Source organism: Osmerus eperlanus, chromosome 1 (assembly GCF_963692335.1).
Source record: "Osmerus eperlanus chromosome 1, fOsmEpe2.1, whole genome shotgun sequence".
Lineage (NCBI taxonomy): Eukaryota > Metazoa > Chordata > Actinopteri > Osmeriformes > Osmeridae > Osmerus > Osmerus eperlanus.
Genome location: NC_085018.1, coordinates 4,297,778 through 4,312,750, shown reverse-complemented (window position 1 = coordinate 4,312,750; position 14,973 = coordinate 4,297,778). Strand labels below are relative to the sequence as shown.

The following is a 14,973-nucleotide window of genomic DNA, read 5'->3' as shown; positions in this document are numbered from 1 at the left end:
CTGGTTTTTCGACCGTGGCTGCATCTCTTTGGCTATATAGCGAGTTACGCTATCCGTGAGTGTGCGCCATTTTGCGCTGTCACGTTTATATTTGCACTGTCGGGAAAAGGCATCTGTAACAGATAACTGTATGGAAGACCCCTTTCCGGCTTCAGCTGCAGTTGTTGTTACCAGGTTGAAAAACTGGGTGGGATGGTTATGTTTTAGGTGAGGTTTTAAAGATCCCATGACATGCTGTTTTTGGATGCTTTTATATAGGCCTTAGTGGTCCCCTAATACTGTATCTGAAGTCTCTTTCCCGAAATTCAGCCTTGGTGCAGAATTACAGCCACTACGAACAGTCCCACAATGAGCTTTCCTCAGAACGAGCTGTTTCGGTGTCTGTAGCTTTAAATGCTATGAGGAAGAAAGAGGCGGGGCTAACTGCCATGCTTCAGGCGTTTGCAAGCCAAAAACCAATGTCGCGCTAGCACAGTCTTAGCTCATTTTGTCATTGGTGGGCCAAATTCTCTGCGCGGGCAAAGCAGAAAAAGGGGAGGTCACCGTCCTCCTTTCCGCCGCAACCTCCGCTCCCTATCCCCCTCCCATTTCTCCTCCATTGTAACATCCTCCCTCCCTCCCATTAACGAGTTCATGTCCCACCCCACTGACACTGCCACCAACACCCTGTTATCCACATTAACTGCATCACTGGACACTCTGTCCCCTGTCAACCAGGCCTGCACGATCTTCTCCCTCCTGCCTGTGGCTCACGGATGTTGTTCGTGAAGAACGGTCCATCCTTCGGGCAGCTGAGAGGAGATGGCGCAAGTCCAAAGACGGTCTGGACCTTGATAAGTATCACTCCCTCCCTCCCTCTGCCCGCATAACTGATGCTAAAACCCACTACTTCCTGAACAAAATTAACTCTGCCTCAAACCCTCACAAACTTTTCTCTACCTTCTCCACCCTTCTTAACCCACCTTCATCCTCTGCCAGGAACCTCGGGGTGACCATGGATGACAAGCTCTCCCTCACAGCCAACATTGCTGCGGTCTCCCGGTCGTGTAGATTCACCCTCTACAACAGGGTTCTCCAATCCTGGTCCTCGAGGGCCGCTGTCCTGCATGTTTTAGATGTTTCCCTGCTCCAGCACACCTGATTCAAATGAATGGTCACTACCTGGCTTCCACAGAGCTTGATGACAACCCATTCATTTGAAACAGGTGTGGTGGAGCAGGAAAACATCAAAAACATGCAGGACAGCGGCCCTCGAGGACCAGGATTGGAGAACCTAGACGCGTCATCTTGTCTACCAGAAAGCAGACAAGATGACAGAGGCAGCTAGCCTGGTCCTAACCAGACTCTCGTACATTTCATTTGTACAGAGAGTCTGGGATCGCTCCATTGACAAGCGTTAACTATTGGATCTGCCCAGAGCCACTCTGATCTGCCATAACCAATCGCTAGCGTTCGCCTTAGCCAACTCCTTCACCACTACTGTAACAGAGCTAGCTGCCGTAGCTGGAAAATCAAACTTTTCCCGAACCCCGTGGGGAGGAGGGCCACAACATCATGGCCACCAACAAAACTCAGCAAGGATTGTTCTTGCTCTGGATATTCGGCAGCGTTGCCACAACGGACCGAATAGCTTCGCTCGCATCTTTCTCCGCCGCCATTACGGAACTACAACACAAACTAGCGCACGACATCAACGTCATCGTTCTCAGCCACTCCCTCTGTTCGCTGATTGGACAGGTAGAAAGTTAACCTGAGACATCTGACTTACGTACCTCAAGCCCAGACGCAGTACAGAAGCAAAATCTAAATTGAGCGGAAGTACATAGGAGGGCAGAGCCAGGCTAAGAGGCAGCGGGATCGACAAAAAAGTTGGTGACATTCGTTTTTATGTAAAAATGAATATAATCATTATTTTATAAAAATGATCAGTTGCAATATATCGCGGCACCAAAAATGATTGCGCTAATTTCCATATATCGTGCGATAAGTCAATATATTGACTATCGCGACAGGCCTATACAGCGCCAGTTTTTTGGGATAATCAAGCCACTGACACAGTCTGCCTTTATTGTTAGATCAGGCTAGTGTAGATCTTGAAGCACTTGCTACTTGCGAGGTGCGCTGGAGAGATTTTTGAAGGGGGGGGCACATTTTTCTCCATTAAAATAACTTTCTGTCTTTCTGGAAGGGACATATGCATGAATGTAACTCATGTACAGATGTACATGTTCTTAATAAAAGAGCTTTGAAATAAATAACAACAAAAATCTGTGTTTAGTTATTTATTCTTCATTTAATCATCAAGGCATTGGGATAGAGAAACTAGAGAGGGTACAATTTCTGGGGAAATTGTAGGGTGTGCATGCTTGCGTCGGTTGGACAGGGGTCCGTTTTTTAATGACATTTTTACAACTGATATTTCTGTATTTTATATAAAAATGCATACTTATTATTTATAAAGATGACATAGATTTAAAAACATTTTTTTTTGCTGCTCATTTACAACTGAAAATACGAGTGAAGTGTAGAATGAAATGGATGTCTTCTCATTTCCCCAAGAGGCAAGAGGCAGCCTCATCGTTGAATCAAAACGAATACATTTGGCAGACCGGTGTACAAATTGACCTAATCTCTATGATTTAAACGTCCTTTTAAGTTTTTCCCTTCTCGTGATATTTTCATGCATTTAGCCTACTCATTGCATTCATTCATTAATAAAGAACCCCCTTTGAAGATTATTCTACGACGTTACCCGGCAGTAGAAGATGGAATCGCGATTCAAACAGTACCATCTGCTAACTGAAAATATGCCCCCCAAAACGTAAATAAGCTTGACATTTATTTAGTGGAAAATCGCTCATTCATAAAAAGCTCACTGGTAGCGATCATTGTCAGTAACAACGCAAAATGCGATATAGCCCTGTGTGGAGAAGCTGCCCCGGTAAATTGTACTACTACGGTACAGTAGTAGTACAGACTAGACTACTGCTGTGTTCGTCTTGGTAGCGATTGCGTTGGTTGAATTGGATTTAACGTTCCGTTGTACGGTTTAGGCTGAAATTAATTATTTTCATGAACAGATTGACAAAGTTTAGGCTGTGGCAATGAAGTTCAGGTTAGTAGTTAGATAGACTTTTGATTTAAGTAAGGGGAGTGCCGAACATGTTCTGTCGCCGTTTGACTTCCTACAGCTGTGTAAATGTTTTTGTAGTGTCTCGCGTAGGCTACAGCGTTGCAGTGATACACTGGATTGAAACCACAGGTAATGATAATTTCACCCACAAATCGTTTACTTGTAATCTAATGTCATAATAAATCCTACAACGAAAATGTATATGTGAGGAATGTTTATTTTAACGATTGAAAACAGATACATCATAGACCACTGTAGTATGTGTTGGCCGGGCAACACAGGCTAATGTCATGATGCTAATATTTCAGTGAAATAGTAGACTACTGTTTCCGAAAGTAGATGTACTTCCTTAATAATATCAGCTTATATTGTACATTACACATCACAATTGTGTGTCATATCACAAAGTAAAATTAGTAAATAGTTATCACCCTGGCCTCTTTGCTTGTGGCGTTCCTGCAGCTGCCTTGCAGTAAAGCTATAGTTAGCCTAGCTATCCCCCAAGTTAACAGATGCGAAACGAATGTTCTGCTACAGTTAGTCACGCGTGTTTTCGTGACGTTAGTGACGTAGTGACGTTAGTAACATCAGTGACTGTGGCTAGCAAATTAGCCACCGTTAGCTTCACTTTTCGCCACAAAAACTTAACTTAAGCCCAAACCATGCAACGGAACGTAAATTCCAATAGAAGCAACGCAATCGCTACCAAGACGAACCTTTTGACACCGCCGTTGTGTATGTAGGCCAAATATTGACTGAGTTTTAGGGGGGCGAAAATAAACAATAAACAATAAATAATATATATGTGAGAGAACAAAGGTTGTGCTCTCGCCGAAGGCTTGAGCACACCCAATAATTTTGGTTTATAGCAGTGCATTCACTCTACGATGTATAGTTAGGAAACAGGGAGAACAAAAAGACAACAGGAAATGGTGTATATTTGGCGTTTGAGTGGACTACAGCTCATTTGAGGTGCTGGCACACCACTAATCCATCACAGGCCCTCTACTGGACCCCCTGCAGTTTGCCAACATAGCCAACAGGTCTGTGGATGACGCAGCTAACATGGCCCTCCACTTCACCCTACAGCACCTGGACTCCCCAGCATCCTACGCCAGGATCCTGTTTGTGGACTTCAGCTCTACCTTCAACACCATCATCCACGCCCTGCTTCAGGACAAGCTCTCCCAGCTGAACGTGCCTGATTCCACCTGCAGGTGGACCACAGACTTCCTGTCTGACAGGAAGCAGTGCGTTAAGCTGGGAATACAAGTCTCTGACTCCCGGTCTATCAGCACCGGATCTCCTCAGGGCTGCGTCCTTTCCCCTCTGCTCTTCTCCCTGTACACCAACAGCTCCACCTCCAGTCACACGTCCGTCAAACTCTTGAAGTTTGCGGATGCCACCACCCTCATTGGGCTCATCTCTGGTGGGGATGAGTCTGAGGTGGGAAGCTGACAACCTGGTGACCTGATGTAGCCAGAACAACTTAGAACTCAACGCTCTTAAGACAGTGGAGAGAGTTGTGGACTTCAGAAAGAATACAGCCCCACTCACTTTAATCATTTTCTGCACAATGACACCTTGCCATATTGCAATTTGCACTGTTACTCTATTTGTATTTTTTTATTGTCTGTATTTTTGGTACTATTTGTATGTTTATGTACAGTATCCCCACCTGTACATACATACACCGAACATAGACGTAAATCCTTACACTGTTGGTCTTGTTGTGTTCCCCCACATTCTACTATCTCCATCATCATCAGCATGATGGAGATAGCAAATGCTATCTCACATCAGCAAATGCTCCATCAGCATTTGCTTCCTTTCCTCACCTCTTCCTCAGACTTTTTTCTCCTGCTTTCTCTCACTGGCTTCCTCCATTATCATTGGTTCTACTTTTGCCTTGGCCTTGATCTTTTTTCCTTTGCCAGCTTTCTTTGTCTCATCATCCAGAGAGTAGAACACATACATGATTAATAAACTTATAGGCACTTAACTAAGAAAGTGTATGGGGGGGTGGTCAGATGGCTGAGATGTTAGGGAATCGGGCTATTAATCAGAGGGTCGCCGGTTCGATTCTGGCCGTGCAAATGACGTTGTGTCCTTGGGCAAGGCACTTCACCCTACTTGCTTCGGGGAATGTCCCTGTACTTACTGTAAGTCTCTCTGGATAAGAGCGTCTGGTAAATGACTAAATGTAATGTAAATGTATGGCTACTAAAAAAACTAAACAGAATTCATAGCTCAGAACAAACCAAAAAGGGAAAATATATATTACTCAGGCCTGGAAGGACTCAAAGACCCTCAACAGTGACAAGTAAATAAATGCCCATAAAAAAAGTACTATAATGATTAATACATCAGTTGTTGGAACCACACGATTTGTGTTCTTGGCATTTTGCAAGTGTTGCTAGTGTAGTATGCTTTTTGGTTCCTTGGCAAATCATTCACCTTTAGTTATCGCTTTCTCTTGCAGTTTTTTTGCAATCAATTCTGCAATACCTGTAATCTACTGGGTGTCTTTTCATACTTTCAAAATGTCCGTCTGGCACCGCCTTTTCTGCCTCACTTGCTGTGTTTTTGTTGATCTTCCTTCCCAATCGGTTTCCTACAACCCACTTGATAACTTGCTCCATTATTTTTTTGAATTCTCTGTCTTATCTGTTTTGACATTGCTATTACTCTTTTTAGCTTAGTCTTTACACTATCTTAGTTTTTCTCTCTTAAATTCTCTGTCCCTTTAGTCAAATTGTATAACCTTTCTCCCCTTCTTATTGTCTCTATACAGAATTCAATTACTTCCTCACTCTCTGCACGGGCAATGCCCAAACTCCTAAGCCCCTCCTAGCAGCTCTTGGTCTCCCATGATATGTCAGATCCTGATAGTTTCAGATTTCTTTTGAGTGAGTATTGTACATTGTTGTTACAATGGCATTATGGTTAATTGCATTTTTTAATGTAAATTGTATTCTGTATATTTTTTTTAACATTTTGGGGTAAAAACGTTTTATTTTCCCATTCAAATAATAAAATACATACGGTCTCAACCTTTTATTTTGAAGAATTTTGAACAAATCTACCGGAAATTGTATTTTCTGGGCCTGGCTTCACCTTGCCACGTCACGTATAAACAACATCGTTCTTCTTCTGTTTATGTGGATGTATGCAGAATACCAGAGCCTGTCTATTAGACATTCTCTGAGAATACCTTTATGTTGAAGTTAAACATTTTACGTTGCGTAAAGTACCTGGAAATTGAATGCTTTTATCTGGCCATCTAGCTAGTTACAATCTATTGCTTGATACAATGAGCTAATGTGTCGTCCTTTTTAACAATTAGAAATGCTAGCCAGTTAGTTTAGCTAGAGCTAGCTAAGTAACGTTAGCTACCCAGCTAGCTAGGCTAGCTAACTTGGTACAGTGATATCGTTCCTGCTAACATTTGAAGATGTATACTTTACTATCTGGCCTGTATAAGTACATGTTCCAAAAGGACGAATACTGTATATTAATACTTGGGTTGGACAATGCAGGGAAAACGGTAAGTGAGACGTTTGTCTTTTAAATTGAAAAGCTATAGCCTAGGGACCATAGGCTACCATAGTATGGTACTACCGACTGTATAGGTTAAATGGCATACAGTTGTATTGTTTGGGAGACTGAAATCTTTCTTTACTCATACACCAGTCAAAGTTGTACGTTGTATTTATTCCAGTGACTTAATTGTAATTCTATTCTCAACTCTTCAGACCTTTCTGGAACAGACCAAGACCAGGTTCAGCAAGAATTACAAAGGAATGAATCTCTCCAAAATCACTACGACAGTTGGTCTGAACAGTAAGTCCTTTCACATTATGTATGTATGCATGCACCGATTTTCAATAAAGGTAATCTATTTGTGTTCTGCTCATCTGTTTTCCTAGTTGGGACAATCGATGTAGGAAAAGCTCGTTTGATGTTTTGGGATCTTGGAGGGCAAGAGGAACTGCAGTCTCTATGGGACAAAGTCAGCACGTTTGTACAATAGTATTATTGGGTCTAATGTAAAGATCACCATATTAATTGAGAAGCACTCACACCCATGACTTGAACTTCCAACAGTACTATGCAGAATCCCATGGAGTGATCTATGTGATAGACTCAACTGATGAGGAGCGACTGTCAGAATCAAAAGATGCCTTTGGTGAGTGTATAACTTAGCCCAATGCTACAAGGGCTAAGTTGGTCTTCATTTTGAGTATCTTCAACTAAAACATGTCAATGGGTATCTGCTATTTGAACTTACTATTGAATTATTCAGTATACACTATTTTATCCCAGACTAAGAATGTGTATAAGCACTGGCCCAAATGATCGATTATCCTCCCAATTAGATTACATTTTGGTATTCTTTATTACTTTTTAGCATTTCCTTTTCCTCTTTCAGAGAAAATGATCAGCAGTGAGGTTTTGGAAGGTGTCCCACTCCTTGTGCTGGCTAACAAGCAGGATGTAGAGGTATGGATAGTGTCAAACACTGAGTCAGCTGAGACAAAGTACTAGTAAACCCTGTTATGAAGAAACCTTGTTTTTCAATTTGGTGTGTCTAATAAGTTATTGGATGTAATTCTTTAATTTATATTATTGTCCTTGGAAAGATTCATTAAGTTTATTTTGATTGTGATAGTTATAAGGTATCATGGTGTCATCTCTGTTTTTAGTTTATCATATATATTTAAATACATGTTTTGATAATGTTAGCACTTTTAGTACATACTCCCAACAATAGTCGATAAACATCATGTACAGGAAAAAATTATAGCCTTAGCATTTAGTGACTGCCTGAAGCCGGTGACACAGACTTCACAAGGCACTGAGTATCTTTTGTTGTGTTGCTTTTCCATTCCTGTACTACGGCTTGTCTTATGTATCTGCATGTAAAATACATGCTTAGTTGGATTCAACACAACTAGAACTTCTCATCTGTGCTGATCCCTCCTTGACCTGTCTGCCTTTGACGTGGTCAACCAGCTTCTCATCTCCATGGTGGCTTAAATGGGCATTGCCGGAACTGCCCTCTGCTAGGTCATGTCTTACCCATTTGGTAGGACCTCCCAGGTCCCCTTCAGCACCCCACTCCTTCGCTACTGGTGTCCCGCATGGACCAGTGCACTCTTCTCTACACCAGATTGGTCATCGAATCACATCTTCTCTTATCACTGCTACACTGACGCCACTCAGCTTAGTCTCTCGGCCCCACCACGGGTCAACAAAAGAATTTGGCTAACGTACTGGTACTCTCCACATCACAAGGGGATCCATCCATTTCTCCACCGTACTCCACCCAGCTGCTCCGTCCAGGCCACACAACTCTCCCATCTTGATTACTTTAACTTTAACTAGTAGGGAGTCAGGTGGCTGAGCGGTGAGGGAGTCGGGCTAGTAATCTGAAGGTTGCCAGTTCGATTCCCAGCCGTGCCAAAAGACGTTGTGTCCTTGGGCAAGGCACTTCACCCTACTTGCTTCGGGGGGGAAGGTCCCTGTACTTACTGTAAGTCGCTCTGGATAAGAGCGTCTGCTAAATGACTAAATGTAAACTTCCTCCCTACGACTATTATTATTGTCATTACCTGCGAGTTGGTCCCTTCTCTGAACGCTGTGTTTTAGGTTCCTTTTGTTCAACTGCTAATCATCTTCTCATCGTAGAGTGGGACTCATCTACATGGGAACACTGTTTCTGACCTATTCCTCTGCCTAATAGCCTCAAATTAAAGCAAGCTGCCTTATGTTTACTTGTGTTATGTTGACCTTAAGGTGACTGTACAAAGTTGTCTGAACTTAATGTCTGAATCTTCTTCTCCTAGAACTGTATGTCGGTGCCAGACATTAAAACAGCTTTTAGCGACTGTGCTCCTAAAATCGGGAAAAGAGATTGTTTGGTGCAGCCGTGTACTGCCCTAACAGGGTGAGCTACCATTTCGGACCCATAAACTATAATCTCCTGTTACAATTATGGTACATTGTTGGCATGTATGACAGAATTACATATGTATTGTTTAATTTATGTATTATATTGGCTTGTTTTAATATTAGCTATATAGCATGAGAGGAACATTTATTTTCTTGTACTACATCTGTAAATACAAAACATTTGTCTTCCAAATCATTGAGGCAAATTCCAGGTGTAGTCTGAGAATAAATTCTTATATTTCATTTCTCAGGGATGGTGTGAATGAAGGTATTGAGTGGATGGTGAAGTGTGTCGTCAGAAACATCCACCGGCCACCAAGACAGAAGGACATCACATAAAGCAAGCAACAACTGTCCACCGCCAGCCAATATAGAACTCTTATACCAGACGGTCACTTTGCTACTGAGTGACAAAATGCAAAGAAAGACATTCAAATTATACTCCGGTGTCAAACTTTTCCCCCTTTGTCATTTTTGGAGTGGATGCAGATGAACAATGTTATCTCTCACATAAGTTTGCATTATAATTTACACACCTACAGTATATGAGAGTTTCATTGTGTTTTTTATTGTGACTTGGGTGAGAGGCAAGTAGTACGTGAAGTTCACTGCTTTTCGTGAAACTAGTTGTTCTTTTCATGGACAGTTTCTCTCTACAAGTATTCTGTCTGATCATGTGGTCCCAGTTGATAGATGGAGGACCAGCAGCAGTGATCTGGCCGACGGTTCCCAAATCTGTCATTGGGAACAACATTATTCCATTTAAAACTATTGTTGAATTTGATATTCAGATGTAAACTATTATATGGGTGGTGTTAGGCAATATGTGAGGATACTTGAGATGAAGTTTCATGTACTTGGGACTGTACCTTGTAGGGGCTTCCCCATCTCGTAGGGAACATGTTGAAAGACACATTTTATATTGGTATTCAAATCTGATTGTAGTGAATATATTTCTACACTGCCTAACTTGACTTATGTCAATTAAGAATGTATATGATGACAACAAATTATTAAAGTGAATTAAGCAAATTAAGTATTAAACCAAAATTTCTTGTTTTGCTCCACGCATTTATTGTTTTTGTGAGATCTATTTCACCAGGCTCGGTTCTAGAACAAATCGGATGGGCAGACATTTGGTTTCCACAAGGTGGAATTTTGTGTATAGCTCTCTTATAGGTAAAATAATGGGGGGTAACAGCATTGCATTTGGGGAGGCATTTCCCGTCGGTGGATGGAAATAGGATTGGTTGTAAGGGGTGGAATGAAAAACGAGTCAAAGTATTGTTTTTGCCATATACATGAACTTTTATCAACAAAAATATTTGTAATGTATTACAAACATAATATAACATAATTTGTTATATAAAGATGAAGTGGTGAGTGCAAGAGGCAAGTCTTGTAGACTGGAAAGCATGACTGCTCTGACTTGAAAGCATTTAGATGTAGGATATGTTTAATTACTTTATTTGTAACATTTCTGCTAAGACCCAAACTCAGTATGGTATCGAATAAGGCCTCTAGAACAATTTTCACATTGGCACTTGTGAAGGGTGCTGTGGTAAAATAATGATTGAGTGCCCTCCGGGATGCCTTTTCATGCAAGAAATTATGTGCCTTTTTTGGGCATTTAAAAAAAATGTGTCCTCATGAGTGCCTTTCAAGTGCAGAAAACATTATGCAGTACCCTATAATATAAAGTTCCCTAAACATGATTTTGTGATGGTGGGTGCTCTTCCCTCCAATGGAAAAAGGTGCCCATACATGACAGTTGTGAAAAGGATGCCCTTTCCAGTACAAAAACATGGTATGCAGTGCTGCCTAGGGTATCTCTACAGGTGAGAGAATGTGGGGAAGTTTCCTAAAGGAAGCCCCTCCAGTGGAGAAAATGTGATGTGGGGCAGTATAAGTGCCCTTACAATAGGCTAAACTTGAGGTTTCCTACAGGTTAGTGATGGGAAGTGTGGTGTTTCAACCTTAGCGCTAGGTGGCGCTGTGCGCAATGAATCCAGTTTAGAGTATAAGTGAATGTAGTAGAAGAGCAAAGAAGAAGAGGTGGCCCGGATCAGGGTTAGACAAGTTTTTGAGCCGTTTCCGCTCTACTTCCTAAACTCCTCCCTTCGATGCAATCCACTTCCGTTCTGGTGGGCTGGGTTTGTTTTGCTAGCTAGCTCCGTTGTGCCGACAAAGCACTGATATCGCAGTGACAAAGAGGATATACAATTTACAACATGAAGAAGTAGTAGGTAGTTGGTTGCAAACACTCGAGAAAGCACGAGTGGTTAGCTATAGGGGAGTCAGGTGGCTGAGCGGTTAGGGAGTCGGGCTAGTAATCTTAAGGTTACCGGTTCGATTCCCGGCTCTGCCAAATGACGTTGTGTCCTTGGGCAAGGCACTTCACCCTACTTGCCTCGGGGGAATGTCCCTGTACTTACTGTAAGTCGCTCTGGATAAGAGCGTCTGCTAAATGTAAAATGTTGATAGAGTGCTACGACCACCAGTTTTAAAACCTAGAATCGCCTCTAGCCTGTTACAGTTATACTACAGTAGTATGCTTATTGTTTGTAGGCTATTCACATTTTGTTGGTGTTACTTTGTCCTATTGTTGCAGTGGATTTAATAATTATACATTGATATGTGGATATAATAATTCAAACCTTTCAAAGTGCCAATACACACATCTGTAAAAGCCCGGCATGAGGTGTGTAGCCAACCGGTGCTTGTTTAAAGCAGTCATAACCGGGTTCATAGGAAGAATAGATAGATAAGTAGGCACTTCAGGCAGTGACAAGCCACTTAAATAAGGATAACAGTGTACTGCCTGTCTTAACTTCTGAAGTTGTTAAATTGAATAAGCTGAACATCAACATGTAACATCAATAGCCTAGAAATTCCAAACGAATTAGCTTTCAATGTTATGTATGCCTAGGCTACTTGGACCGTGTCCTGGCAATAAATAAAGAACATTATGCTACATGTTTTGCCAGGATAACTGGCAAGACCATTGAATGTTCATGATGTTCCTGTGTGTTTATTCCTTTGACTGGGTACAACAACGCGATCAGTCAACCGACTATAAATGTTTTTAATGTCGGGCTACGAATTTATAGAACAACTTCTGTCTGATACGTGTGGCATCCTTTAGCCAAATAATTAGCCTACATTTTGCTGAGAGATTGAAGAGCTAGACAACACATGTTCTAATGAATCACCGACTAAAGTCATCTTCTGACATTGCCTTTGCTCCATGTTAACCCTTGTGTTATCTTCGGGTCGTTCTGACCCATCAGTCATTGTGACCCACCATCGTATTGCGACAACTTTACCGCATACAAAAACAAAGTGAAGCATTTTCTTTTAACCGTTGGGCTGTCTCAGACCCCCCACATTGCGAAGGTTAAAAGAAAATAATTTTTATTTGTTTTTGTATTGGGTAAAATTGGGTAAACACAACGATGGTTCGTTATGAACCTTTGGGTCATGTGACCCGAAGGCAGCACGAGGGTTAAAAGCTCCAAAATGATGGACTGGCAAAAGCTTTATAACTATAAATCTACTCTAAAATGTACTTAAAAGTATGGCGACGACGTTGGAAACTTATCTAGTAGTAAATGTCAAACGACAAGTATGTCAAAGTAGTAGAACCGTGATCCCAAGCTAGCATCGATATCGCTGTGTTTACACCGGCAGACGCTTTGCAAACCACTTCCGGCGGAAATTAAGTGCATTTGTGTAGACTTATGGCGGCCCCCTGGGATTTGGCGCGTAAACTTGTCTGATACACATGTATGCAGACCTTAGACATAATAAAGAGTAGACGTGGCATCGACTACGGTGGCCCTGAAGTGCAAATCACAACAGCAAATCATAAAACACAATGCCAAATAGGAAAACACAACAACAAATCAAAAGCACAACGCCAAATCGGAAAACACAACGCCAAATAGGAAAACACAACGCGAAAACACAACGCAAAATCAAAAAGCACAACATTAACTTCTGACGGAAAAGGTAGGTCCTATCTAGCAGAGGACATACCCTCCTGATTGGACAGACGGACTGTCTGTCTTTTAACCCTCGTGCTGCCTTCGGGTCACATGACCCAAAGGTTCATAACGAACCATCGTTGTGTTTACCCAATTTTACCCAATACAAAAACAAATTAAAATAATTTTCTTTTAACCTTTGCAATGTGGGGGGTCTGAGACAGCCTAGCTGTTAAAAGAAAATGCTTCACTTTGTCTTTGTATGCGGTAAATTTGTCGCAATACGACGGTGGGTCACAATGACTGATGGGTCAGAATGACCCGAAGATAACACAAGGGTTAACAGGAAGGATCATTTTAAGAATGATGCCTTCAAAATCATTCTTAAAAATAGTGATTGGATGACAACATATCAACTATCACGTATACGACGTGATAGTTGATTGGTTGATATATGTCAACCAATCACAACATCAGGATGAGTATAAGCACTTGAAGTCACGTTTGTCAAATTAGTTCTAGTTATTGGTGTTTGTTGGCATACAAAGTTAGTCTTTGCTTATTAGCGTAGTTAGTGATTAGAGCTAGCAACAATGAATTGCAGAATAAGGGTTCCTATCGTCCAGCTAGCTCTCAACGCTCGGCAGGAATTTCAGGTCCACTCACCAAAAACAATGACCCTCTCACTGGACATATTGTATAATAAAATGTTTTAATGAATGCAATTGGTTGCCTTGTATATTCTGTTCTATTTACCAAACTCCTTTCTTGTCTTAAATTGAGCAGTTGCTGGTGTGATTGCTATCTAGATTAGATTCAACTTGCATCAGGTAGGCTACTACAAATATAAATGTTCAAGTTCAAGTCTTTTATTGTCAGGTGCACAGAACAACACAGGGTCCGACTGGGCACGGAAATTCTTAGAACAAGAAGCAAAGCAACCTGGCATAACATATAAGTACACAGAACATAACACATGTTGTTAACGTGGTAAATTGTAAGTGGGCTGATGAATAAAAAAACGTGTTTAACAAGTCCCATTTACTTCAACAGTCGAAAGTTAAATGTTCAGTAGAACAATAGTCCTCAATCATTAGGCTACAGTACGCAGCTAGCATAGCCATTTCTAGCTCTGCTTCACAATATGGCTGCTGAAGAATTGTATTTCTTTGTGTCTATTCCAATATGTAATGATGGTATTCAATGACACAAGTCTGTGTTCTAGAAAGAGTGGTCTGGAGTCGCAGAGGTCCGATAATATCAGCTTTAATGCAGCAGTTAGAAATCAACACGTCCAGAGCTCTGGGGTTGTCTACGTTTCCCTACCCGCAACAGAGTTTGGGTTGGTTCACGAAGTCCAACTGGTTATCTGTCCCTCCTCAGCATATATTTATACAGTGCAATTAAAACAGAAAGATGAAAAGAGGGTTGAGCTTGTTCTCTCGTGCATCAGGGAGTTGTTCTTGCCTACGCGTCCCACCTGCTCGGGTGCCGTCTCCACCCGGTTTCAAGGTTGTTTCTGAAAATGAAGAGATAGAGACACAAAGAACAGCCTGCTTCCCACACCCTGTGTGAGACACCATGTTTAAGCCTGAGCACACTTCTCAGATCATAAGACAGAACTTTAATAAGAACAATATATTCTTTACTGCCTATTGTTATAGGTTAATCATGTAATACATGAATGTTAATAAAGTATGAGACATATACATGATGAAACACACCAGTAACCAATTGATATTATGTGTAGGCAGGGGCGCCGCCAGGAATTTCGAGATGGGTATGGCTGCAGCCTGCAGCCTCCCGTCTCATGCCCTCCCGTCTCATGCCCAGGCTGTCCAACGGTAAGTTCAGAGGGTCAAAAATACTAAATCGCGAATTATTTTACGGATAGAGTTA

At 41.6% G+C, this 14,973-nt stretch overlaps 1 protein-coding gene across 1 annotated transcript; it reads left to right on the top strand.

Annotated features, from left to right (window-relative positions):
• Positions 1-6,307: 6,307 nt before the first annotated feature.
• Positions 6,308-10,157, top strand: arfrp1 (ADP-ribosylation factor related protein 1). The gene is made up of 7 exons (XM_062452361.1): positions 6,308-6,680; positions 6,889-6,976; positions 7,063-7,145; positions 7,241-7,322; positions 7,566-7,636; positions 8,983-9,083; positions 9,340-10,157. Exons 1-7 carry the CDS (start codon positions 6,588-6,590, stop codon positions 9,425-9,427), a joined length of 606 nt encoding a protein of 201 aa, XP_062308345.1. The 5' UTR covers positions 6,308-6,587; the 3' UTR covers positions 9,428-10,157.
• Positions 10,158-14,973: the final 4,816 nt, after the last annotated feature.

Excerpts from the sequence above, each read along its gene's own strand:
- arfrp1 (XM_062452361.1), top strand. The coding sequence starts at position 6,588 with ATGTATACTTTACTATCTGGCCTGTATAAGTACATGTTCCAAAAGGAC. Across the intron at positions 7,146-7,240 it reads TGCAGTCTCTATGGGACAAA|TACTATGCAGAATCCCATGG; the intron begins GTCAGCACGTTT and ends AACTTCCAACAG. Across the intron at positions 7,323-7,565 it reads AGAATCAAAAGATGCCTTTG|AGAAAATGATCAGCAGTGAG; the intron begins GTGAGTGTATAA and ends TTCCTCTTTCAG.